The sequence below is a fragment of the Pezoporus wallicus genome, unplaced genomic scaffold (assembly GCF_028554395.1).
Source record: "Pezoporus wallicus isolate ANWC-B61680 ecotype Strahan unplaced genomic scaffold, APGP_CSIRO_Pwel_v1 contig_642, whole genome shotgun sequence".
NCBI lineage: Eukaryota > Metazoa > Chordata > Aves > Psittaciformes > Psittacidae > Pezoporus > Pezoporus wallicus.
The window spans coordinates 1,299,274-1,326,063 of NW_026637470.1; the positions used below are offsets into that span (position 1 = coordinate 1,299,274).

Below are 26,790 nucleotides of genomic sequence, written 5' to 3' on the forward strand. Positions count from 1 at the left end.
GGAATAACGAGGTTTGACCCTTCTGACAAAGAGGAGTTGGAGCAGCTCTTTATGAGGGAAGTTCCCCCAGAACAGGAGCTTTGCACTGCTGTGCTGTGAGGTTGGAGCAACCCTAGTCTGTGTTTGCAGAGCTGGCAGCTAACCTGTTAGACTGATCTGGGACACTGATCTTTGGGAAATCCTATTTAAATCATAGCAGTTGCCTATGAAATTTCTTGGAATCAGTAATTCCAGGGTTGTTTTTTTCTTAATTGCCATTTATATAACGGGGAGAAGTTTTGAAAACTTTGTTAGCAATGCAAACAGTTATTGTGAAAGAATGTGTCTCACAACACTTGAGTGAATTTATGCTACACAGTGGGTCTGTGAGTGCCTCAGGTTTTGTAAGTGAGGGGGAGAGTCTCGCCTCCTTCAGGTGCTGTGGCATGGGTCTGGACTTCCCTGGCCTATGAAATGGTTCTCAGTAGGAAGAAAGGAGGTTGATCTGTAAGATGTTGAGCTGGATGAATTTATCTGAGCAGTTACAAGAGTGTCCATTTTAAAACATGGGGATCCTGACCTGAAGCAAACTGCTTTCACCCTAATGCTCCTAAACATGTGAGTGGTTTGGATCCCTGCCGAAAGGTACCTAGGGTCCACTCAGTATGTGGTGTTTGCTCCCCGTCCTGCCGGTGGGGGGCACTCTGTGCCATACTGGAAACTGGCTGCTCCCCAGGTACCAATGTGTCCAGTGTCTGCACAGCGTTCAGCTCAAGGATGCTGCTCTGCCGGCTGCCCGGCTCTCCTGGGCACAGTGAGGTGCAGAGGCATGGCCAGCTCTCAATGTGAAGCCCCTTGAGGACTCCAGAACCAGGTGGCATAAGCTGCTGTGGCATTGGTGTTTGCGGATGGGGAGCAGATGGCTGTGGTTGCCAGAGGAGATGACACAGGAGGGACTTGGGCCTGGTTTCTCTTTTGTATCTGTCATACGCGCAGACTGCTCAGGCAGCGACAGCTGACCTGGGATCTGTCCTTGCTATGAGCAATGCCAATCCTGCAGGCCAAGTCAGTGTCCCCTGGCAGCTGCAGTCTTCCTTTCTCCCAATTAAGCCACTGACACCTGTGTAAGCTATTGAGAGGTGCTGGGTGCACCCGTGTCACTGGTTTAATTGGAAGTTTGTCAGTGCTCCAGCTGTCAGCAGAGATGGCACAGGCCCCTTGCCTGCTCACCTCCTGGCAGCCATGGAAGGCAGCTCTGCTGGTGAGCCTGCTGCAATCTGGGAAATGACAAAGCTCAGACGTTCAGGGGATCCAGCAGATGGGACACTTGTGTTTGTCACTGACTCCCTAGAAATACTTCTCTTCCTGCAGAGCAGGCAGGTGAAGCACTTGCAAGTGCTGAAGTTTAGGGCTGAGGCGTTTTCCCAGAGGGGACCGTATGTGCTAAATCCACAGTTGTTCCTCACTAGTGATCGGTCCTGTAGTGGAGAATGGCTCTGGGGTTGGAGTGTGTAAGGGGTTGGGGCTGTAACATAAGGACTTGCTTAAACCACTATGGGTACCTAAGTGCTACTGTGAATTTCACTGTGTTTTTTAATGTGACTTTGGAGTCATGTAGCAGTGGGAGTGAGTTATCCAAGAAATAACTGTCCCTTCCTGAAGGACTTTTGAAAAGGACAGCATAGCATCTCTGAGAGATGTTTCGTAGGTCCTGAAGGGAAAACTATCGGGAGCTCTCCTCTTGCCTACAGCTCCTGAGGGATAGACCAGATGCACACAGAGTAAGCTGGGTTTGAGAACAGCCCTGGGGTTTTTGTGAGTTAAGTGTTGAAAGGCAGAACCTCATTGCCATTTTTCTGGTGGGAAACCTTTAAAAAGGCTGCCTGGAGAAATGAAAGGAGACCGAGAAGGCAGTGTAGGAGTGAGGCTGCTCTGTTTGCTAGAGTATGAAGGTCTCCGCTTCCCTCAGTTAAAACAGCTGCAGCCCTGCGCATCACCAGAACTTTGGGTTTGCCTGCTTGTGCTGTGGACTGCAGTAGGTTATGGGGGAGATTGGAAACTGCAAAATACACAAGAGTTTGCTCACAGCTGACTGAAAGGTCCTGTACTCTTTGCTGGCCTGTGGAGGTGCCTCACCTGCTCCTGCTGACCGCAGCTGTTTTCTGCATTCCCTGCGTTGCCAGTCTCACATCAAATGTGTCCAAACTGCTAGGGAGGGTGTGAGTGTGGCTCTTTTGGAGCGCTGAGGGATTGCTTCCATAGGCTTCATTGGTTGTTGGCTCTGGAACAACCTACAGGGAGAAGCAATGCTTTGTTATTACAGTGTTTTTTCCTTTTTTTTTTTTTTTTTTTTAACCAGAGAAATTCAGGTGTGTTTTTGAGAATGCAAGTTTATATCAAATAAAGTGTTTATAGTGTTGGGGCTTTTGAAAATACGGAGTGGATTAGATGATAGGAAAATAGTACAGTGAAAGGAGTCTATTTTTTTGAAAGGAGGAGAGTCTTCTGTCTTGATTGTGCTTCTGTATAATACCTCAAAGCTGTAAAGGGCTAATATTGATGTGAGGTAACAGTCTAGGTTTGTTAGCTATGGAGGTAGTTACAGTACATAAGTACATAAAGCTGTGTTTAGGTATGTATATAGTAACGTGAGGACAGAATTGAGCAGTTGTACTGTGTTTAGATTTGTAGGGATTTTATAGCATTTAGAGTTTTTGTCAGAGAAAAGAGTAAATCGTGACTTTATGCTTTGCTGTGTCGATGCCATAAACCCTCTGGGAGATGCGTACACACAGTGGCACAGGAGGCAACCCTCTGGGGGCTGCAGGGGTGTATCCCTGTGTGGCACCTCTCCTCGCTCCCTGCGGCTGGAGCTGTTGGTACGGGCCAGCCTCTGTTAGTACATTCTGTGTTGATGCACTCAGCTTCGTGGTTTCTGATCACCAACCACCTCTCTGTTTGGATGAGGCTTGTGCAACAGCAGCACTTTGTGATGTGTCATGTTCAACCTGTGCTGCTCCATGGTGCGTCTCAAACTGCTAATTATTTGTCATACGAAATGCAGCTTAAAGCAAATGCACTGAGATTTGCTTTCAGTGTGTCATTTACAAAGATACCTTAACAAGAGTCACAGGCAAAGAGTTTTCCTTCCACCCAGTCAAGCTGCAGTTATTAATTTGTAATCAGATTGCCATTGTTTTCTTCATTTGCTGACAGTTTAGCAATAGAAAACCAGCCTGCACCATGATGCTAGATACATCTAAAGTACAGGAGTTTATTCACTTGCTGTAATTTGTGAGGAATAGCCATTTATCTTGCTTTTCCAACAGCTGAATGTTTTAATAATAAACATTATACAAGTAAAATCTTGTATCGGTACTCTGTTGACCATTTAAAAGTATTTAACTTCAGGACTATGTATGTGATGTAAGATTTATGTGAAGCGGGGGGGGGGGGGAATGACCTACTTGGTCAACCTGGCTCATTTTTCCACTCATACCTTTTACACTGGTAGCTTGCTTCCATGGTGTGCTTCATAGAGCTGTTCCCAGACAAAACTGGGCATCAGTCTCCAGTAATATGAATGTCAGATATCCTTGAGCTTGAAATAAGCAGCTTCAAAACTGGGATGAAACTGGTATATGAGAGTGTTTGCTCCTTTCTTCATTGCTCCTTTAGCAAATGCCAAGCTCAGGCTGCCTGTAATTCACACTGATGCATTCGAGAGAAGTAGTTGGTTTCCAGGAGCTCCCAGCTTCCATATTGAGGGGATGAAGTGAATGTGGTAACAGCAGTAATGTTCCTTTGGCAGCAGGAGCAGATGAGTTCTGCCGATCTGATTGGGGGGTGTTCTCATTTTGCAGTTTTTACTCCAGTGAGGCAGTTTCTCAGGAACACTGAATGTATGTTGGACAGGTGATAAAATACTTTGTGTACATCTTGGCTCTGAGTGATTCTTTAAGCTTTTTCCAGCTATGGAAGCTATGCAGTAGTTATGTTGTATAGAAGAATAAACCATAGTACAAATTCATGTTGATAATAAATATTTCCTGTGGCTCTAAACATGTATTATTTTGGGTTGGTCTGATTCTTTAAGCTGATGTAGGCTCTCGCCTTCCATTTGAAACCAGTGTTTATTTGGTAAGTGTATTGCAGAAATGTCCCCACCTCATCACTTCCAGCAGCGTAACCAGGAAACCTCAGAGCATCATATGCTTAGTGGGCTCCATGGAGCGAGTGGGTGCTGGTGGACCCATTCCTTGCCTGCTTTGTCTGTTCACATATTCAGTTATGTAGCCAAACCCTTTCTGCTTGTATCAATAACCAGTTTTATTCTCAGAAACATCAGCCTTTTCAGCTATCTGAAGGTGCTCTCAAAATTGTGTGATTTTAAAGAATTACAAACTAAATTTGACCTTTCAAATCCTAGAATGGTATCTTTGAGGTTGTTCCAGTTTGCAGGTTGAGTAACGAGCAACTGATAAGCCTTTTACTGTGACAGGGACAGTATCGTTGTTCTAAAAATACTAACACACTGTGAACCTTTCCCAAAAGGCTGCAGTTTGTGCAGGAGCAGCAGCAGGTTAAAAGCAGTGCGAGTCACGATGTGCTTCTGGTGAGCAGCGAGCTGCCCAAGAGGGCACTGACAGCTTTGTTCCAGTGAGTTACTGCGTTACACAGTATAATGGAAGTAAACTTAAATTACTGCTACTTTTACCTACTTTAAAAAAAAAAAAAAAGAAAAAGATTTGATTATGAGCAGAAATCAAGGGTAAGAGTTGGCAAGAATTTAACATTTCAGCTTTAATGTTCACAACAATATGTACCCTGTTTGTTGAAAGCAGACGTTTCATTTTCAGTAAATTTATGGACAGTGAACAGCTTCTCCCTGTAAGCAAGTCGGTGTTAAAGAAAAGCTCACACAGCAACAGAAACAAGAGCATTTTGGATGTTAGACCAGGTTTGTGCTTTACATGTTTCTGCGCTAAAGCTCCTTTTGGCCTCACTGCTCTGTGCACCCCAGCACTCCGTTCTGATGTCTGTTCTGTACATTCTTGAGCACAGCCAGTGTGATGTGAGAGGGTAATGAGGCGGTAGAGGTGGGATTTTTCTGCAGCCTAGAGAAATCCTGCTTGTTTCTGGAGAAGAATTAGGGAAGGAAAAATGAATAGGAAAATATTCCATTGTATGAAATGATAATGGCCTACTTTGTGATCTCCTTCATAATCATATTTGCTCTTCACAATAATTGTCTGCAATGAGTATTATTTTTGCAAGTAAAGCTTAAGAATCCAACTGTTTGTAGTCTACTGGCTTGATGTGAGACTCGCATTTAGATCTCTTGTTAGATGCAGGGAGGTTTCAGAAATGAATTTGCTTTTTTTTTAGCAGTCTCTTGATAAAACTAATTTGATTACAGGAACAACTTTATCAGTCCTGGGCTGTCTCAACTCAGAACAGAACTTCCTAAATTAGCAACAAAAGTCAGCAGCAAAGCTTCGTTCTTGCTGCTTCCAAACCCTCAACATTAAAACAGTAAAAGTTTGCAGAGACATTATAGTTGTATTCACCTGATCATCCTTTCCCTTGATTTGAGGTGATGGTTAACAGAAAGTCCACGTGCTTACAAACTGCAGTACTATGTCTATACAAGAACCTGCCTGGGTTTTCTCCTGGTGAGGTTTGTTTTTATTAATTGGATCAAACAGGATGATGTCACCAAAGAAATCCAGAGTTAATGATCTGTCAAATCCCTTTGAAATATCTATCAATTATTTCTGAGGGTTTGCTGCCTCTTTGTGGCATTTCTTGTGTAAAAATGGAATTCTGTATTGATCAAAGCTCTTCCTGGGATTGTGCACAAGACGGTGAAATGCAATTTCCCCAAGTTCTGCAGTGTGCGCCTGGGAGGCTTAATTCCTCCCTCCTCCATGTTCCTCCCTGCACAATACAGAGATAGTACCAAAGGAGTAGCCAAGTGATTTTTGAATGTCTGTAATTCACTTTGTGATGAGGAGGTGATACCACAGCTTTGGATAATGTGCAGAATAGGGAAGCCTCTTACCTCTCTCATTATCTAAGCGATGGCGAGACCTTGTCATGCCTTTTGGTACCTTTGTTCTTAGAAATCTTTACCATGGTTAATAAAACAGTGGTGAATCTATTCTGTTTATATCCATCAGTATTTTGCTGATGATCTGCATGTATCTGGAAGCAGGCAGAATAGCTGTGGGGGGTTTCTCAGATGTAAAGATACTCATGCTAGAGGCAGGGACTCCTGGCAATCCAACTGTCTTGATTCCTGCTCGTTTGGCTTATTTAGGGTTTTTTCCCCCTTTGATTAGTTCCTTCATAACTATAATCACAGAAATGTTATTTTGGGGAAATTATAACCTGATAGGGTTTAAGTAATTTATTTAGATTGTTAATTGGTGGTGAGACTCTAAAAGTTATGAGCTACCTCATAAGTTCATGCCTGCCTATGTTTGAATGGCACATACTCGCTGTTATTTATAATTTTGGGAGTATTGAACTGATGGAGATTACTCATGTTGAAAAGCTGCTGGAAGGCCCGAGGTAGGAATTAAATGCTCATAGTGGCTTCATTTTGTTAGCAGTCTCATTGAAAATATCTTGCTTGCAGGACAATCAAACTCATCAGTGTTCTGCTCTTCCACTTCAGTAGACAAATTTTAATCAGTGGCACACTTGATCTTGCAGAATTCAAGGAAAATAATTTCCTGTATTTCTGAGATGAGCAGAATTTCATGTAATCGAGCTTTTAAACTCCTGGCACTTCTTTTTTCTTTCTTTCTTTTTGAATAATCAGCTTTGCTTCATTCATTGCCTATTTCACGTAACTTCAATTATCGAGATGACCCAATGCTTAGATGGGATTAGCTCATGGCTGAAGAGCAAGCAGCAGATTCTGGACTCAGGCAAGGCAAATAATAGACTGAGGGTGAGATCAAAGCATTTTGAAAAATGTCCTGTTTTCTCTGGGCTGTAGATCTGCAATTGGCCTTTGCATTTAGGTGGCTTTAGAGAGCCTTGTTACTCATTTCTGATGGTTTCCTAACAGCATTTACAAAAACTGCTCTTACACTGTCCCTTTCCTTGGAGCTGCCATCCTATCTCAGCAGTCAGCAGTTTTCCTTTTATCTTTTGTATGAAGAAGATCAGCATATGCACTCTTCACCATCTAGCAAACTTTTATGAAAATGAGTTTTATTCCAGGTCTTTGTGGTTTTCTTCAAGACTCTGAACAGCCTGGGCTCAGCTCTGAGAGGGAGATGGTGAGTGCCAAAGCCAGTGCCAGTTACTTCTTTGATGTAATTCAACTTTGTGAAATAAGGGTAAAACTTGCCTGTGCAGTAAGCGAGCAGTAACCGTAAGTACAAGATGGTGTAACAGATTTCAGCAGTAACCAACAATCATCTAGTATCTCATTACCTTCTGCTTTAATTGCAAGGACTGCTTCTTTGAGCGTGTCTTCTTTCACCGTTGACAGCAAAGACACAGTACTGCTGCTTTTCCTATGAGGGGAACAAGCAGGTGTTAGTCACTTAGCTTAGTGCACTACTTGAAAGTATTTAAGTATTGTGGCTGTAGGTACAATCATGAGTTCTGACAGAACAGAACTTCAGAAAAGCTGGCACTGATACGTTCCTATACCCCAGCATCCCGTGGATGGGAAGTATCTGCTTTCTCCATTTTGATCAGGGACATTCAGTTTTCTGAATGCAATTTTCTTTCAGGAGAACCTTATATATTTGGAATGGTGGTGTGTAATTGAAGTTTGGGAGCAGTATTCTGGGATACTCTAGAAAAAGCTGTACTTTGTTTAATCTTGCTCTGTTATACCAGTACTGGAAAACCTGCACAGTTCTTGCAGCTGAGGCTAATGAATCCAACATGCGGAAGCTGTTCTGGGAGCTCCAGGTCTCTCAGGTAGCTTAGTGCTGGACTCTCATTCACGTGAAGGTGAAAAAAAGCCACCTGGCTTTCAGCTAGAGTACAGTGAAAAGCCAGTGAAAAAGCAGAGCACTAAAATGATGTTTTAAAGGTGAACATGGTTGCTGTGTTCTCATCCACTGGTGGCTCCTTTCTTGGTTACGTTAATTGTACATTTTTGTATTATCGACACGAGTTATCTGAAAGTTAAATAGAAACCTAAACACGCTGGAATCACCACTTCTGCTGTAAGTAGGTTTTTGTTCCTTTAGGGCTAATTGCTTTTATAAACATTGGCTGACAATGTTGCTTGACTTTTCCAAGGGTCTGGTACTTGAACTGTTGATCTCTTCAAACATTAGAAAGATGTAATACCTGGCTCCAGAGGTGTTCGTAAAGCAAAATGAAATAATTTGATAGAAGGTGCTAAGGAAGCTTTATGTATTAGGCTAATAGAAAACCTATCAGTGGACTTTTAAAGCCTTTCCTCTTCAATTTTAATGGACTGTCTTAATTGACTTTAAAAGGCTTTTATGCACTTATGAATTGGCTAAGTAGAAATAGTCTTCTTTTTTTTTTTTTTCCCACCTGCAAGTAAGATACAGGGACGACTTCTAAGTTTATTTATAAGATATCTGCTATTTATAAGATATCTGCTATTCTATGCCTTTGCCCTCTGAGAAGGGATTTTCAAGTAATGACGTCTAGGAAAGTCAGGAATAAAACCTGTTACATGCGTCTGCTAATGCTGAGAATTTGGTAAGAGGAAAAAAAAAAAGGGACAATGGTAAATAAAAGAATAGCACCCACGGGACATTTTGAGGTATTTATGATCACAAGTTTTAAAAATACTGGAGGCCACAGCACTGGGTTCAGATGCTACACTGTTTGTAGGAGAGACACACAAAACAAAACATACAGCTATGGAGTATCACTTTGTGTTGCAGAATATTAATTTAGAGGCTATAGCTGAGTTGCATCCTGATCCCTGTGGGACTGTTCTGATACAAATCTGTCTGCTTACATGGAACATGCAAGTTGAAGACAAATGTCTTTTCTATCTCAGATTCTGCATATGCATGTCAAACCCAAAACCTCTGGAAGCCTTGCTTTTCAGGGAATCTCTTGAGATATCCTTCCACATAAAGAAAAGAAAGATTTGTTCATGATGCTCTGGCTTTTGCCTGCAACAGTTTACTCAGAGAGGTGTCTCCCAAAACTTGACACTTTGATACCAGATCTATTATTGGCTCAAACAGCTGTCCTTGGTTTTTAGTCTTCTCCTAATCCATGTTGTGGTTTAACCCCAGCCAGCAACAAAGCACCACACAGCTAGTCATTTGCTCCCCCAGTGGTAGATGGGGGACAGAACTGTAGAAGTGAGAAAACCCATGGGTTGATATAAAGACAGTTTAACAGGTAAAGCAAAAGCCACAGACACAAGCAAAGTAACACAAGGAATTTATCCACCACTTCCCATCAGAAGGCAGATGTTCAGCCATCTCCAGGAAAGCCAGGGCTGCATCACATCTAACGGTTATCTGGGAAGACAAACACCATCATTCCAAACATCCCCCCCTTCCTTCTTAGCCCAGCTTTCTATGCTGAGCATGACACCATATGATCTAGAATATCTCTTGGGTCAGTTGGGGTCAGCTGTCCTGGCTGTGTTCCCTCTCAACTCCTTGTGCACCCCCAGGCCTTGCTGGTGGGGTGGATTTGTGGAGCAGAAAAGGCCTTGGCTGTGTTAAAGCACTGCTCAGCAATAACTGAAACATCCCTGAATTATCAACACTGTTTTCAGCACAAGTTTAAAGCATAGCCCCATACCAGCAAATATGAAGAAAATTAACTCTACCCCAGCCAAAACCAGCACAGTGCAGTAGCCTCAGGGGAATGAGGATGTACTGTCTGTGAGAAGACAAGACCAGCTTCAATTTGAAAGCTTCACCCTGATGCACCTTATTCCCATAGCAAACAGGCTTTGCAGGTAACACCCTTCACTCCCAAGAAAACAGTTTCTGGTTTATTTAATAGACTTTGAAAGTCTTCAAGCTGAAATCATGGAAGCAAAAACGAAACTAAATTAAATTCTAGACTGAGTTTAACAAGATGCCTTTCTAGGTGCTCTGCTGTCCTTTACCTAGTACTCTGGCACATCTTAAGTCCACGGTATTATGCTGTGTGTGTCTCTGCAGAGATTTAAGTAATTTTCTCTGTTCCATCTGCACCAGGTCTTTCTTTCAACACAGATGGAGTATTGATGATTATCCTGAGGTTACTTCTGTTGTTCAAACATTTCCTGGATTTTGCTGTTTCCTCCAGCCCCCACCAATCCGTTTTTTTTCCAAGTTCCTTAAAGAGTTCATTTTATCTCCACTTCTTCTAGTCCACAGGACTGAATACAGCATTAGCATCTTTTCTATGGAGCTGCTAGCACACTCAGGATATCAGACAATGGTTATTTGTGGATTTTATTATGTTTGGTTACGCACATTTAGGAATAGAAATAACATACAAAGGTTTTTTGCTTCATCACCAACATCACAGTGATGATGCCAGTGTGCTAAATCATGCGGTAGACAAATAGGTCATTAGCCACTTCAGCAATGGCTGGTTGACTGAAAACTTGTACACATGGGCTGGAGGAGCAATACATAATGCTATAAATAAGTGTTCAGATCTCGTTTTGCTGCTAGCAGAAGTGTGCTCTCCAGAGGCCCTGAATAGGTTCTGAGTAGTTCTCAACTATAAGAAAAGACTACAGCTGGATCTCCATTAGTAACCGGTCACTGCGCCATTAAGCTTAACTTCCTACCAGTGACCTCCTACCAGTTGCCTCTCCCAGGGCAACCCTCTGAACTTCAAATGAAGAGATTCCGAGCTAGAGCAAAGGGTTAACAGCAGAGTGAGGAAAAATGTGTGAAGGAAAAAATACAAGTAAACCCCACAAATATCTAAGAACCTATCATCTGCTTGATACTTATAAAGAGCATTGCATTGGTAGGGCATATAGCATGTCTGTCTCTAGAGGAGAGGAAGTAGGGAAAATGCCACCTACTGAAGTGTATCAATATGTCAGCTATTGGAGGGGAGAAATAAAAATAATAATAAAAAAAAAAGAATAGAAAGGAGAAGAGTAGGATTTTCACTTCAAAACAGGAACTTTGGCTCAAACCACGTAATTTTACAGTGCAGACTTTACCTGCACGGAATAAGTAGCTCCGAGGTCAGGCTATCCTGGAGTGCTGTCGGGATGGAATGCACCAAGACTTAAGATGAAATATGCAATATCAAGTTGCTTAAAGTTTTAGAAGCAAGATGCTTTGAACGCTGACCCCTCAGAGGGAAGGGAAGGAAACAATTCAGGAAGGATGGTGAAGTACAAAGGAATTTTATGCCATAATTGTTGCTGTCTGAAAAGTTGAAATAAATTCTTAAACTGCATGAAATTTTGTGGGCCACTAATGAGCAGTCTTAACAGGCAGAAGTGTCTGAAGGAAAATGTTGCAGTAATTTGAGAAACAAATCCTTGTGGACAGAGTAAACACCTTGTTTCTGATGTAGCTTCCATATTCTGTTGCTGGAAACTTTCCTGCTGAATTCTAACCTGCAGAATGAAAGGCTCTTTGGCCTCATACAGAACAGAGCTGACTGTCACAAAGGTTCCTCTGGATGATGAATTCAGGTGTTCTTGGCTAGCCTTCATTCAGACAAAACCAACTCACATCAAGAAGCTGAGTTTCTACTACACTTAAGTGTGCTTCATGGCATTCCATGCTCATGCCACATTTGGAGACTCAAGAAAGTAAGATTTCCTCAACAAATAGAATGGCCAAAGGATTCCATAGGTATTACTAGGTGGTGGTTTCTTCCTTCAAATAGGCAGCAGGCGAGTGAGGAGCTTCAGTGGGCCTTGGGTCAGAGTTATGGCAGAAAATTGCCTCCAGGCATCGGAACATGTTCCTGGGAAGTGGTGGATTCACCGTACCTGGAAGTGTTCAAAAACTGAGCAGGTGAGGCCCTCAGTGACATGGTTTAGTGGTGAACTTGGCAGTTCTGGGGTAATGGTTGGACTTGATGATCTTAAAGCTCTTTTCCAACCTAGTTGATAAAATGGGCTGTTATGACTGTGCTGCTCAACAAACCACTGGCCCTCCCAGTTATGATCTGGTAGCAAAACCAGTATTTTTATAAATGAAAAGCTTATATTCTTATCTGAACAATTATTCTGAAAAAAACCCTACTTTGCTTTTTATATTTATTTTAGTTTTGTGATATCATTATTGGTATCATCGATATCATCAGTGTCAGATGAGGAAAATGTTCCCCTGTAAGAGGACTGTGCTTGAGGTGCTGGGTTTGCAGTCAGGGTAAGGAGTACTCAAGAAACATGGTCAGCGTAATCCAATCCCTGTCTGCTAATTGCTCGGCAAACACTTTAAAATCATTATATTCAGTGTGACTTCGCTGTGTCCGACGAACCCTGCGGGCGGCTGAGGCGCCGTCCTTTTCGCTTCCCCTGCGGGACGAAGAGGTTTCCTGCTGACCCGGCTTCGCGGGCTGCCACAGGAGCGGCGGGAGGGGGAACGCGTCCCCCGTGCCACTACCGCGATCACTGCACGCTTAAAGGAAATAATAACAATGAAGAATCCGCTCCTGGAAAACGGGGTGCTGAGAACGCGCCCCAGAACGGGGCAAGCGAAGGAAACGGCACTTGGCAGGGTGGGGGCCCGTCGCCGACTCTGAGGTGAAGTTTCCCGCGGGCGGGTGAGAGGCGGTGTCCCGGCCCCGCCCCAGCTCCGTCCTTCCCTCAGGCGGCGCCGGGGTCACGCCTGCACCTCACACGCTTCGCGGGCCCCGGGGCGCGTGTGGAAACCCAGCCCCAACTTTTCACCGGCACGGTGCGGCGCGGGGCGGGGCGGGAAGGCCGGTCCGCGGCCAGGAGGGCGGGCTCGCCCGCAGCGGCGCTGCCCCGGCGCGGCGGGGGAGGACGCGTGTCGCCACTTGCCAGCTCCTTCCCCGCCGCGGTGCGGTGGCGGGTCGTGCCGGCTTCCCCCCCCCCCCCCCCGCCTCGTTTCCCCGCGCGGTGCCGGTGCCGGCTGGGATGGCGTGGCGCCCCGGCGCTGCTGACTCGGTGCCGGGGTCCGTAGCACAGCCTGTTCCCGCCGGCAGCAGCGGAGGGAGCGCGCGCACGTGACGCCGGCCCCGGCGCCTCCGTGCCCCCGGGAGCGCCGCGCGCAGGCATCCGCGCTTCCCTCGCTCCGCTCGCCCGACCGCGCTCCCCCCCGTCCGCTCCGCGCCAGGCGCAGCCGGGGCAGCAGCACCGCCGGCAGCGGCGATCCGCGCAAGAAGCCAGAGTTTGTGGAGGCTGCTGCGTGCCTTCCCGAAGAGGTTTTGCGCCCGGAGGATGGCTGGCTGCGGGCTGTCAGAAGACGCTTGCTTCTCCTCCTTCTTTTACAACTACACCTCCTCCTGGGAGACCTCCTACAACCAGGTAAGAGGCGGCCGGTGCCGCCAGCCTGGCTCCCCGGGGGAGGCGAAGGTGGTGCTAGTGTGTGCCGGAAGGGTCTGGAAGTGTTTCTGTTCCACGTATGGGGGAGTCGGCCGAGAAGAGAAACGAGGGAAAAGAGCTTTTTACTGTGTGGCTTTCAGCCCCCTTCCCTCCGCCTCCGCCCCTCCCGTGAGGAAGAGGAGCGGGAGGAGGGCTGAGGAGCGGGTTGCGCGCTACCCTGGAGCAACTCGGGGCGCAACAAGGCAACTCGAGCAGAGCGTCCCCGATCCCGCCTTCGGCTGCGCTCACCGCCGGCTCGGTGCGCGGAGCGTCCCCGTCCCCGCCGGTGCGAGGGGAGCCGGCTGGCGAGCGGCAGGCTTGGTGCGAGAGGGACCCACTCTCCCTCCGAAATGGCCGCGTATGCGTTCAGCCTCGTAATTTCGGGTCCTGCCTAGGTGGAAATAGTTAGGTTTACCCCTCTCTCTTTCTTGTTCAGACCCCACACCCCCCTTCACGTAGTTAACTTTGATGACAGTGCAGTGCGGAGCGCCCAGCCGGGCACCGCCGGCTCCTCCAGCCGGGTCGGCCAATGCTGCCCGCGGGGGGCGGCAGGCGAAGTGCTGCGGGAGAGCGGGGCGAAACCAGAAATCGCGCCTCAGAGGCAGAGAGCTATTCCGGGAGCCTCCAAAGCGGCTTTAATTAAACAACTGTTGTCGTCTGCTGCCCCCGGTGCTTGTCTGGTGAAAGTCTACAGGCAGCTGTCATCGATAAACTACATCGGTGTGTGTGTGGAAGGAAGGAAAGGGGTTCTGGTGCTGGCGTGATAGGAAAAGTTGAGCAGCGGGCGGGAGGCTGCCCTGGGCTGTGGAGGCGGTGGTGTCCTCCCGGGGGCAGAAGAGCCACTCGCTGCCCCTGAGGCAGCGAGGGGTTGCGGGGGGTGGGGTGGGTCGGCTCCCGGCTCCTTCCTTGCTCGGGGCAGCGCCCGCTGAGCTCATGGAAAACCCGCGGCCCCGGTTTCCAGGGAGCTGAGATCCCCGAAGGGGCAGTTGCCGGTTTAAGGTTACACCTCACGGCGAGGGGTCTTGGAACCTCGCGTTCCTCCCTGCCCCCGGCAGTTGACGCCGCCTGAGCTGGGGGGCCAGGCCGCCGCGGTGGGGCCCTGGAGCCCTGACAAACTGGGTCGTCTCTTGAAGCAGCTGAATAAATAGCGGTGTCCCGGGTGCGAGCGGACACCAGCCGGGCCCATCCCGGAAGGCACCTCGGCTGCCCGCCGAGTCCGCCGCCCCAGTCTCCGGGAGAGCCTTCCTCTCAGGGAGCGAGCGAGGCTCGCTGGCGCTGAGGAGGGGCTCCCGCGGGGCTCGCCGGTGCCTCCCGGCTCGGTGAAGTGTCAGTGAGCTGCGGCGTGAGCTGGGTCGGGGCTTACCGCGAGCAGTGGGTTGGGGCGGCCGGTGCTGCTGCTGGTGTGCGTTTCCCTGCTCATACCGAGCCCACGCACCGGTGCTGGTGTGTCTGTGTGAGCAGAGAACGTACATCGTTATCCTGCTAAATAGGAGCCCGTGCAAGTAACTGTGATTTAAGAAGGGCTTATGGCTTGTATCAAAGGCAGGCAGTCATCGAAGACTCATTTGGAACCATCAGAGGAGGAAAATGGTTAGGAACGCAGACAATACAATCAGGTTTAAACCAGTTCCTTTATCTAAAGTTAGTTTCATTCTGTAGCAAAACAGTTCCGTGAAAGAATGTCACTGTGAAACCTATCGTTCCCTCCATTTCTTTTCAGGAGAGCAAGCCCCTATCACAATGGAAGCAGGGAGAATTACTGACAAATCCAGAGTTGATCTATTCTAAATACCAATCTTGAACTGTATCTGAAGAAAAACGGGGGAGATAATTCAGGATGCACAAGGTCTATTTATAGAAGGACTATATAAACTGTAGGATATATACACAAAGTTGAATTAAATATGCATGATTAGGAAGGGAGTTTGGAAGGAGAAGGTGTAATCACTATATGGCATTACAACAGGAACAGATGAGCTTGCAAGACTTTCCAGGGTGAAGATGAGAAGAATTTTTAAGACGCACATTCTTTCTGGTGCTCAAGGCTCCTTTCTATTTTCATCTTTTGAGTATTACGTTAGCATTTGCATCAGTCACATTCACCAGCTGAGGATTAGCACTAGATGTTAGTCTGAATATGAAATCAAAATGAATATTGGATTTTCCTGCAAATAGATTTTTCTTACAAGTTTTAACACTTAAAACGGCAGAGTTGGCTTCAATTTGACAGTCAGCCATATTCATGTTTGTTTGTTTTAACCTGAATTGCATCCAGGAAAAAGAAGTAAGAGCTTGCAAACCATTTCTTCTTGCTAAATATAGCAATGTGGCTGAAATAGAATTTGTTTTGTATATTCTGTTTAAAACAAAACAGCAAACAGAAAAACTTTAAGACAAAGTGCTGAGATGAGAAGAGGGGTTGACTACTGGAAATATAGGTTTTTATTCCTAGATCAATATGATGTGCTCTCAGCATCTAGTGTGAGGTAAAAGGATCCCCTGTATAGTATCAGTAGCGGTTCAGCTAGAGCTTACAAAAAGAAGCTTTTCGTGGCATCTCAAGACGTTAATGAGAGCATAAGTAACCAAATAAAGCTTAATGATGGAAACAGTCAGGTTAATGTGAACAATGTTTTCTTCTGGAAGCATAATATACTATCTGACAGTTTTGAAAGCATGTATTTGCTTTATAATTTGGGAAGGTTGAGAGATGCCTTTCAGCTTACATTTTTGATGCATTATTGCAGTTCATTTTTAAGGACAAGATCATATGCTTGATTTGTTGGTAATGTTCTTGGAAGGAACTTTTCCCATTGCATATTAAATTCCAGAGTGCATCACAAGAAAAGCTTGTATTGGAAAAATTATGTCTAGAAACTTGATGAAGTCTGTTTTGAATGTATTTCTGAGACAGTCTTCCAGAAAATAAGGCACTATAATAGTTACAAATAAGATTTTGCATTACTAAGGAGAACTCCAAAAAGATTGACTGTCATTTTTTACAGTTATTTTCATACAGGGACTAAACCGTTATGCAAAATTCTAGACTAGAGGAACTTGTAGACTTAAATCCTGAAAACTATGAGTTGTGGTTGCATAAACTTACCTGTGATGTTATGCCAGTGGGTGTAAACCTAAGGTGAACGAATATCCAGCAGATTAATTCTCTGATCTGCATTTTTAGACTATCAATAAACATTCTACTTTTAGTTCTTTTGTGAATACATGTTTGCCAAAAATTTCCTGAGTGTATCTTCTGGTTCACTGAGATTCTCTTTGCATCCATTTCTTAATTAGTAGTCATGAGCAAAGAACAACTATGGCTAAGTACTGCAGAAGAGGTATTCAGCCTTGCAAGAGCAGTAATATTCTTGGGCATAACCTGTCCATGCTGAACTGGCAGCATTATTTGTATTAATTATTTTCCACTCTCCACTCCAGAACTGGCTACGTTGTTATGTTACTAATCTATATGGTGGGGAAGTGCTTGAAAATCATTTGAAATGTAGTTCATGAGTGAAATCCTATGATTAAGGCATAAATCTGGATGCTAACTTTAATTTGATCTCAGGAAAATCCCTGCTGTATAGAAGTAAAATGAGGGGAGTGTGCTGCCTGGTTACTGCCATTATTTCAGAGATTTCTCCCTGCAGTGCTCAGCTGAGGGCTTCTTACAGGCACCAGCTCTTTGTCCTGTATTTTTGAACATGGCAGTATGTTATACAACAGTTCTTTCACAGAATATATTCTGTAGATAGAAGTAAGTCACTGAAAGGTAAACTAAGAGCCAACTTTGTGGCTTGGCGTTTGGTCTTTACATATGCAGGGACAAAAGCTCCAATTGCCAGTATTTTTGGGGATCTCTCTACAAGTTTTTTTGGGAGAGCTGGACTGAATGTAGTATGTTGCTTTTATGCATTTTATTCTTTTAGCTGGAGTAAGTCCAATGGCCATTTCTATTTTCATCCATAGCCAGTGGGACTTTTTGACTTATTTTTGTTTCCATGGTTTCTGGATTTATTTTTTCTTTTTGGAGTGGTTTTTTGGTAGTAGAACTTGGTGTCTGCGGGTTTGGAAATATGCCAGATGAGTTTGTGTTAACATGTACAGCATATACTGAATATGTATGTGCATGAGATGTTGAATGGAAGATACTCTATCAATCTGCACAAGATTGGGCAGTGCACATTATGATTTAGGTAGCCCTTTTTCTTTAATGGAAAAAGACTCAGTTGATAGTTGTACATGGTTTGGCTGTGAAAATCATTGGAACAAACCCATCACTCACCTTCAGTTATGTTTTAGCAAAGCTTGTAACATCTCTGCAAATTAAAAAGACACTGGTAAAATGGAATTAGTTAAGAAAAAACAGTGATCTTGGGTTAGTATTGACAGAAAACACTTGGCAATTAAAAAAAAAAGTTAATCTTGGATTTTAAATTTTCGTTACTCTTCGATATCCAGTGGTTGTTGTGTGCCAGTGCACAAAGCCAGGGAAATGGAACACAGTAAAAATGAAAGTGAAACTCAAGAGACCTATTTTCTTGGCATCCCAGCAAAAGATAAACCGTAGGATAATGAGGAGGTTAGAGTTCAATAAAAGAGGTAATAGACTTAAAATATAAATTGCTAAATATATTTCTCTTTCTCTCAGAGATTAATGGCTCAGTTGGTCATTCAACACAGTAACTTTGAAAAGTGTATTCTGATGGCCGTCTCATCTGGCCAAGAAAGCACATTTTAAACTGGGTGCAGACCATTTCCTCAAGCCCCAGAGCAACCCAGCTAAATGGTGGTACAGTAGAGCCCAATAATACGAATTTAAAGCACACACAGCATTGGGCAAGATGTTATTTCTCTGTCTTAGCTTAGAAGAAAAGCTGTATGCAAATCGTGAGTTACAGTTATGGCTGCAATGAACTAATGCATTTTAGTGATTTATAAATAAGACAGGATTTTAAAAAATACAGTTGTGTTCAGGAGAAAATGTCAGTAGTTCTAGCAATGTGTTCTGTAGGAAGAGGGCAGGGAGTTCTTAGCTGGTCGAATGTTCATGTGGTCTAAGCAGAAATGCAAAAGTGCAGGGTTTGCATTGGAATGAGAGTGGGGTCATCCACCCTTTGTACTCATCGTCAGGGAAGCAGAACCTTCTTCCAGAGAGACCATAGGAAATCAATGAGTGCACTTTGCTAGTGTAGAGATAAATGTGTACTGCAGAAGGGTATTAAATATAAAAGGGCAGCAGTAAAAAGATTTACTACATGAAGCAGTGGAACTTTCTTTTGGTCACCTAAAAGGCAATTTTCAATTTTTGATAACATAATTGTATTTTGTTTTTTTTTTTTTTTAGTACTACTAAGTGAAAAAAGATGGCAAATCAGCTATTTTACAGGGATTTGAGGTATATAATGTAAGCTGAGAATCTTGTTTACAGGTGGCAGCTTATTTACAAGTATATCCATGCTTTTTTTTAACATACTATCTGGCATTTATAATTTAGATTCTAATAATCTGATCTAACTTTGAAAAGTTAATGGTTTTTTGAATGTTTTTTCCTGAGGCAGTGTGATCCAGCTTGTCTCGCCATGACCAGAAGGTATCACTGAGGGATACCAGCACAACGGATGCACATAGGAGAGAACCTGACGTACATTTAGGTGTAGAGGCTTAATAAAATGTGGAGGAGCAGGTGCGCAGCCCTAATGTGTCGGTGCTTGTTTTAATTTCCTCTGATGTGCCTGTTTGCTGTGTGAGCAAAACTCCTTGTACACTTAAAACCTATAGGACTGGAAAATTGCTAAAAAGGATGGAAACGCAACAGTTCTACAGTATTTTTTTGTCTTAGACTGTCTTCTTTACAAGTGGCAATTGAGATTCTCCTTCCGCTAAGTAGCTGTGTGTTATTGTCTCTAAAGGTAAAATGAAGGTGAAGAGAGATTAATAACAGAGTGACCCTTGCTCTGGATATGGCACTTGTCACACTGTGGTTCCTATTTTGGAAAGAGGAATTGGGCATGCTTGGTTCCATATGAACTCACTGGGACCTGAAATGACAAGAGGTGTGTCTACACTGGCACTTTCCTTGGAAGCAGCAATGTGCTGCGTTCATCCGGACTCTGCTATGCTTTGGTTCATGTTGCGGATTGGTCTTGTTGCAAATGAATGGAATTCCGTTTGGGTAGAACTGAACAGGGAGATGTGTTCTAGGAGTAGTCCTAGTGCATCTGAGCTACAAATTGACATTCAGCTAATGAGATGAGACCAGAGCTAGGATGAAGTGAAATAATCAAACAAACCAGTGGTGCGAAGCATATATTAGGTGTCAGATCCTCAGCACCAGCTGTCTGGCTCTTTCAGTCTTACAGTTCTGTGTTATTGGCTCGTGTAGAAAGCCTTTGCACGTAGTTAGTATTACCTGGCAGACAGTGCATGAAAGCCTGTATTTGGGAAGCTGCTTGGAGAATCATGGGTAGGGTGGTCACCTGACATGCATCCTTATGTCGCAATCATAAGACCATTATTCTTTCCCTCAAAAAAGGGTAGTTTGTGTTGGCATGAAGAGAAAAGGTTCGTTTGATCACTTGTGATATAACACATGAGCGAGTGAGAGGTACTGCTACTTTGGCTCACAAAAGCCCTCCACATTTTTAACCCATTTTATTATTTGCAAGAGCAATTTAGTTCCTAATGTTAACAATGAATGATTATGATTCTGTACTTCCGTTTACAGCATAAATTAGCATTTTGTTTTCCATTACAGCTTTTGAATGAGGAATTATAATGTATAATTTGCTGCAAATAGATGTTATCATCTCTCTGGATGTGAACAACCACATAAACTTGAGCAAATGATAAAAATGGAATCAATTACTTCTCAAATGGAAGTAGTTTACAAACCTTCACATACAAAATAGCAATAGTAGCTGGTTATTGTAACAAATAATTAGATTTTTTTTTCCTTAAAAACAACATTTATTGAATTCCATTGACAATTTAGTAATTGTTTGTAGAATATTTAACAGCCCCCCTCACAAAATACATGCTGTATAATATATGCATTTTTTAAACTGCAAATTGCCTCTGTAGTCCTTGCATGAAGCTTTACTTGTGTATTTTCACCTGTACAAATGTTCCAGAAGTGGAACGCTGAGCTACAAATTGCTGATGATGATTAGAGAGCTTCACAGTATTCTGGAATTAGTAGATCAAGCTTGAAATTGTAGAGGAGAGAAGGATGAAGAGTCTGTGTTAGACGCTATATCCAAAACCTGCTGAAGGTGGTGTGAATTTTTCTGCTGTGTTTGAAATCATGATCTAGGTCCTGGTAAAAGGATAGAGGAAGAGACATTATTATAGTTGCTTGAATAAATGCATGCTGTAAGTCTCTACTGGAGAGAAAGGTAATACCTTGTAATGTAATGAGTTTACTAGTTTGAATTTCACAAAACAAGTTTTCACTGTCAGTTGCTACAATATGTTTCTGTATTATACAGAGTTATTCATGCTTGGAAAAATACCAGTCCCCAGCCAAAATGAATGTGAGAAACAGTCCAGAATCCCACTTACTCTCTTCCTCTTGCAGAATCTTGCTTCATATCACTAAAGGACAAAATCCAAGCATCATTTCCAAACTCTTCCTTTCAAGGAGGCTGTCTAAATTCTGATGATTTTCTACATACCGGTTTGCACATATATTCATTTCTGATCCCTTAAAACTCTGACCATGAAGCCATCATCTCATCACTTCCTGTCAACCTGAATTCACTAGCCTTTTCCTCACAGTCTTCCCTGGTAACCCCATTGTGTACATCCATCCATAACCCCAAGCTGAACATACTGTCTTGATTGCTTCCGCCTTCTGTCTTACCCTTGTTAAAAAATACGAATCAAAGTCCATACTTTGCCTCATCTAGTGCTTTAGATTTTAGAGTTCTTGTTGTCCTTTTAAAATGTTAACACAATTTAGCTTTTCCCTTTTATTGTTACCACCACCTCTTTCTGTTTAGGACTGGTGCTAGATTTCATACTTCTTGCATTGCTTCTTTTTTGCTATCCCCACACTTTTTCCCTTTTTACTTAGTGAAGTCATGAGCCCCTGGAGGAAGATCATGTAAGCTTTCCTCTACCTGTTCTCTTGAAGGCCATTGTTGCCTAATTATTAAAAATGGATAAACTTATTTTGTGCTTGATAAACTATGGAACAAGCTGACCAAAACCCAGTTGCCACCCTGACTGTCACATTTCATTGTATTCATCTGTTGCTTGTTTCTTTAGGTTGGTATCTGCTGCCATACTCTGATCAATCTGTAGATCAAGTAAATAATAGCTTTTTATTCTTCTAATAATTAAAAAAAAAAAGTGCCTAATGATGTGTTTTCTCATCTACCCCACTAACAAACATTGCAAGTGAAGGAGTTAAAGGACGAGAGGTCATCATGTGGTCCCTAGACTGAGCAATTCACAATGTCTGAGGTACACTTGTGTTGTAAAAACTCACTTTAGCCATTTGTTTTAATTTTTTTTTTTTTTTTCTGGAATCCAACAGCACATTGTGACTTGATGTATCTGCTGAACTTTGACTTTTTATCCATGAAGCTTCTTATTATACCTGTCTGCTGCCTCCATATGCTCATAGTTTCCTTAGGCCTTGGTCCAGCAGACCACTTAATTGCTCAACTGTAAACGTTTGAAGTCAAGGGAACTGCTTACTGTTTTAAAATGAGTGTGTGGTGTGTTGGACTGGGGCCTTACACAGCTGTATCTTAAGGACAGAGAACTTCGCTTCCTTCTTGTTTGTCAAATACTTGCCATACTTCCAGTACATTAGAAGTATTGATGGTAGTTATGGCAGTAGGAGCAGGAAAGCTATGAAGAGATCAAGGAAACCTGGTAATGTTTACAGTATTGTTCATTTGCAGTTCAGTCTCTTTCTTTGCTCAGTGGATTTGCGAATAAAAGACAATTCCTCTTCTTCTCCCAGACATAAAACCTGTGATGAAATGAATAGGTAGTGTGTTAAAATGCATGATTATGTGCAGTGACAGAAAGCCAGGCATGAAAGATACTTAAGGACAGGAAACTTCTTTTAGATTGTAAGTATGGTTTAAAAAAAAGAAAAAAATAAAAAGATGGCTGTAATGGTAAAAGGAGAAAAAAAGATAGTAAGTAGGACATGCACACACTTAAATATTTAAGCCGTGTGAAACAATGAATAAGTGTACTACTGACCGGATAAATTAGCAAAACAAAAGTAAGGTTGTACTTCCAGCCTTTTTTATTTTCATCCAAAAGATTTAATTGCTGGAGGATTAAAATAATTAATATTCAAGGCTAGAAAGTGATAACAGTGTGCAGAAGCTTGGATGCTCCAGCTACCAGAACCAGTGAAAGGAATACTTTTCTCTGTGTGATGTCAAAGCCAAAAGAAGAGGGGAAAAATGGAGGGAGCTGTGGCTCTTTGATGTTACTTTCAGAATAAAAATAATGCTGTAAAAGAAATAGCTTAATCTTTTTCTATTTATCTAAGTCCTTTTTTTTCCTAAAGAGTTAGGGCAGCATTGTTAATTGATTTTTCTGACACTCATAATAAGTTGTATTAAAAACAATTTACAAAGGATTTTTTTTTTTCTCCAGAAGCTGAGCCCTGCAGAATCTGTTGTAGAAAAGTCGGTAGAGAGTGGATTATTGTACATCGCTGTTCTCACGTAATTGTAATATGCTTGATTGGTAAAATGCGTTGTCCATTTTCAACCAGTGGTGTCTTTCCAGTAAGATTTGCTGGTTTAGTAGCAATAGCATCAGGATATCTCATGCCCTTTCAGTAGAAATAAAGGTTGTCCGAACAGCTGCTCAGATTGTGCTGGCATAGTAGCTGTCTTTGCTGGAGTGCCAGTTTTTGGCTAGAATATTTTAACACACTGGAACTTTTCTCTGGTTACCAATGGTTGAATCATTTCCAGCTGTGAAAACAGATGTGTGGCTTTTTTGGGAAGTAAAGCTAATTAGGGGAGGTTTATGAATTGGTTCTTTATATTTTTAATATGGGGTTAGAGGATGCTTTCAGAAAAGAAATAGTTTTTTTTTTATGAACATGAAGTTGGACAGAGTATCAACACACACAGCGTCATAAGGAGAATTGTGGGCATTATCCATGACAAAAAGAGCCTATCCATTGTCTCATTACCTCCTAAAACCAGGTTAAAAATGAAGAAATGCTTACTGCTTGCATTGGTAACTAATGAAGTTGAGACAAAACTGGCAAATAAACGTGACTAGTTTATCTTGTTGCGCATTGAGTATTAATACTGCTGTTTGGCCATTTGTAAGGCTGCTCACAGTCTTTTCAAATCTGTATGGGCCAACACATCACACACGTCTCCTTACATTTTTTGTTTTCTTCATCTTTGGCTTTTGTCTTTGAAAGGAATTCTCTAGGTGAAAACTCTGGAAAATATTTGCCATGTTTCAGACATTCTTTTCCCCTTTGTGTTTAGCATAGTGATTTGTACCTTTAACATTGCTGTCTGTCTATTTTTAAGATCGCTGGTAGGCATAACGCAGTCGTTACAGAAAAGGAATTTTCTGTCTGAAGAAACTTCTAGTTTTGTGATTCCTTTTTTGACTCTCTTTGTTCTTGATTGTTTTGTAAAATAGATAGTGAAGGGTGAAAAATAAAAACAGCAGCAAGTTGTTTTATTTTTGTTACTCTTGTTGCAAATAAGTGTCATACGAAATGGGAAGTTGTTGGTTAGAACATCCTGAAACAAGGCTGTTGTTCCTTGGGCATATGTGCATATGCTGGGGCTGCACAGTGTGTTGCATTCTAAAACCCCAGATGTACAGAAGTGTGTCAAGAATACTCACTAAACCTTCATGTCTAAATGAACTGTAAGCTCACTGAGTAGCATTCAACTTTCTAAGACCACAGCTGTAAGCTAGCACACAAACATAAAAAAAATACTGTTTACACATATATTTTTGCATTTTTTTTCCACATGAAAAAATGAGTATTTGGAAAGATCAGTGAGAGACTCATATTAAAAAAATCCCGACCAACCAAAAAACCCCTAAGAAACAAAAACTGTTGGAGCACATAGACACATATCCATGAAACCACTTGACTGATCTTCTTTAATGGGTAGCTAGAACTATTCTGTCAATTGCAGGACATGTTTGGTGCTTTGGATGCATTCCCTCTCAGAGAGTCTTGATGAAAAGCTTTGTGTGTTGGAAATAATATGTTGCCTATCTGAGATTTGCAGAGAATAAGGAGATGATATTCTGTTGTAAAAGCACAAGGAGCTGGGCAGTGGTTTTAGGTGTTTTTGCTAAGAGGCATTGCCCACTGCTTAAGCAGAATGACTGTCGGTCTTTGGGTTAGTAGTTGCCCAGAATGAAGAATGGATGTGGCAATGCTACCTGCAATGCAAGTTTCTAATGTCTTGCCATGTTAGGTTCCTATATAGTTTTGCCAGATGCTAACTGTATGAGCTGTTTTGGGGCCAGTTGTATGTTTCCAGCTAGGGTTTTAGTTATTTTAATAAACAGGTACCAGTAAATGTGATTTTACTGTCTTCAGGAATGTTATTAGATTAAAAAAAAAAGCCCATGCAAAATTTCATAGTATGATGTGTAATTAAATCTTGTCACCAGGGCAGGCAGTCTAAAGTGTAGATCTGTGGGTTTATTTTCCTATTTTTTTTTTTTTAATAGAAGATTTGTTGTTGATTTATTTATTTTTTTTGGTGAAGACATTAAGTATAAGGCAAAAAGCAAGTCAGAGAAGAAAAGGGCTGGCATATTGAGAGATATTTAATAAAAATATAAATTCTTTTGTACTTTAGAAGATGTAAAGCAAAGTGGCAGCAAAAGTCAGAGCTGTATTTGATTAGAAATCAAAAGGTTATTAATAGTGCTGATTACTTCAGCTTAGTTATGTCTGCTCTAGTATTACTCTTACTTGTTTGCAACACTAATCAAGCTCACTGTAAGCCCTTATCTTTGACTAGCCAGAAGAAATCATAAAAGGAATAATTGTTTAGTGAGAAAGACTTTGATAACGGCATTACTCTTGTGTGGGAGACAAAGAGATAACACTGAATGAAATGATATAACCCAGGTAGCTAAGGTGATAAATTCTTTAGCTGACTTGTCCTCAGCAGTAAAATATACAGCAAATTAAAGATGTCTTTTCAAGAACCATTTTAAGAACTGATGGTATTTGTAGTTTGCATGTTTCACATTTGCATGTGTAGAGGAAAGGGAGGAGATTTGGTGTTTAAAATAATACAATTTTGTAAACCCACAGCTTTAGACCAGGCAATTCAGCATTGCTTAGTACCCAGTTATCTCCCCATTACATTGAGAACTGGGGTTCGTGTTTGACTTATGTTTGACCAAAAATATTTTCCAAAATGTAAGTATTTATTTGAAGGAAGGCATTGAGTATTCAGTAAAGCTTTTGATACTTATTGTACTGGTCAATCATTCTCATTGTTTGCTTGCTTTAGAAAGCCATATTTTTTGTTAGAGTTGTTCAGAATTGATTTGCTAGGCAGAGGTTCTTTTTGGCTTGACCTGGTAGGTTGGGAAGCCCTTCAGTGTCTCTTTGTTTCTCCCTCTGAAAAATGCTTTTACTGAAGACACCGCTGTGTCTTCCTTTTGTTAAGCTAATCACAGTGACCTCTTTAAGACTCTTACTGGAGGACATTTTTTGCAGACCTCAAGTACATTTGCATGACTTTTCTCTTTTTCCTTCCAATTTTTTGATTTCCCTTTAGGAAAATGAGATGCCGGAAGCAGGAGATGGTATTTCAGTGTTGGTCTCTCCAATGCTTTCACTACTACAGAGAAGAGTTCCCTTATCTGCTTCTCTTCATTACATTCAAGGTTCAAATTAATTCTGTTTGCTGCAGTATCGCAATGAGAGTTCACATTGAGTAACTTTGCACATTTCAGTACTTGCTGTCTTAACTGAGTCATCCAGGATAATCTACTGTTCTGTACATATGCTATACTTTCTGTTCATTTGTTTGCACCTTAATACTTTGTTTTATCCAAACATACTGTTTAAAATGAGACTCTTGCATTCTTTGTCTTTTTGCCAATCTTCCTTTTTTCTGCTCATTTTATCATAATTTTATATGATGAAATGTTGGCTAGTGTGGAGCCTGGGACCAATCCTTGCCGAAACCCAGGAGAAACATCTATGCTAATTCCTCATTGTATTTTGTAATATCTCTCCTAGCCCCATTTTAAAGCACTTAATATACTCTTATATAGTATCTTCTTAATTTCTGAATCTG

The 26,790-nt window shown here is 42.4% G+C and overlaps 1 protein-coding gene across 3 annotated transcripts in view; it reads left to right on the top strand.

Annotated features, from left to right (window-relative positions):
• The first annotated feature begins 13,034 nt into the window (after positions 1-13,034).
• The window catches only part of PPARGC1A (PPARG coactivator 1 alpha), a 366,886-nt gene continuing 353,130 nt past the window's right edge, over positions 13,035-26,790 (top strand). The window contains exon 1 of one of the 3 annotated variants that reach the window (XR_008971706.1): positions 13,035-13,429. Coding sequence is in view for 2 of the 3 variants with exons in the window: in XM_057405626.1 (XP_057261609.1) it covers positions 13,343-13,429 (87 nt within the window). In the remaining variant the exon portion in view is untranslated. The remainder of the gene's footprint in view (positions 13,430-26,790) is intronic. The other 2 variants (XM_057405626.1, XM_057405624.1) reach the window with 2 other exon arrangements.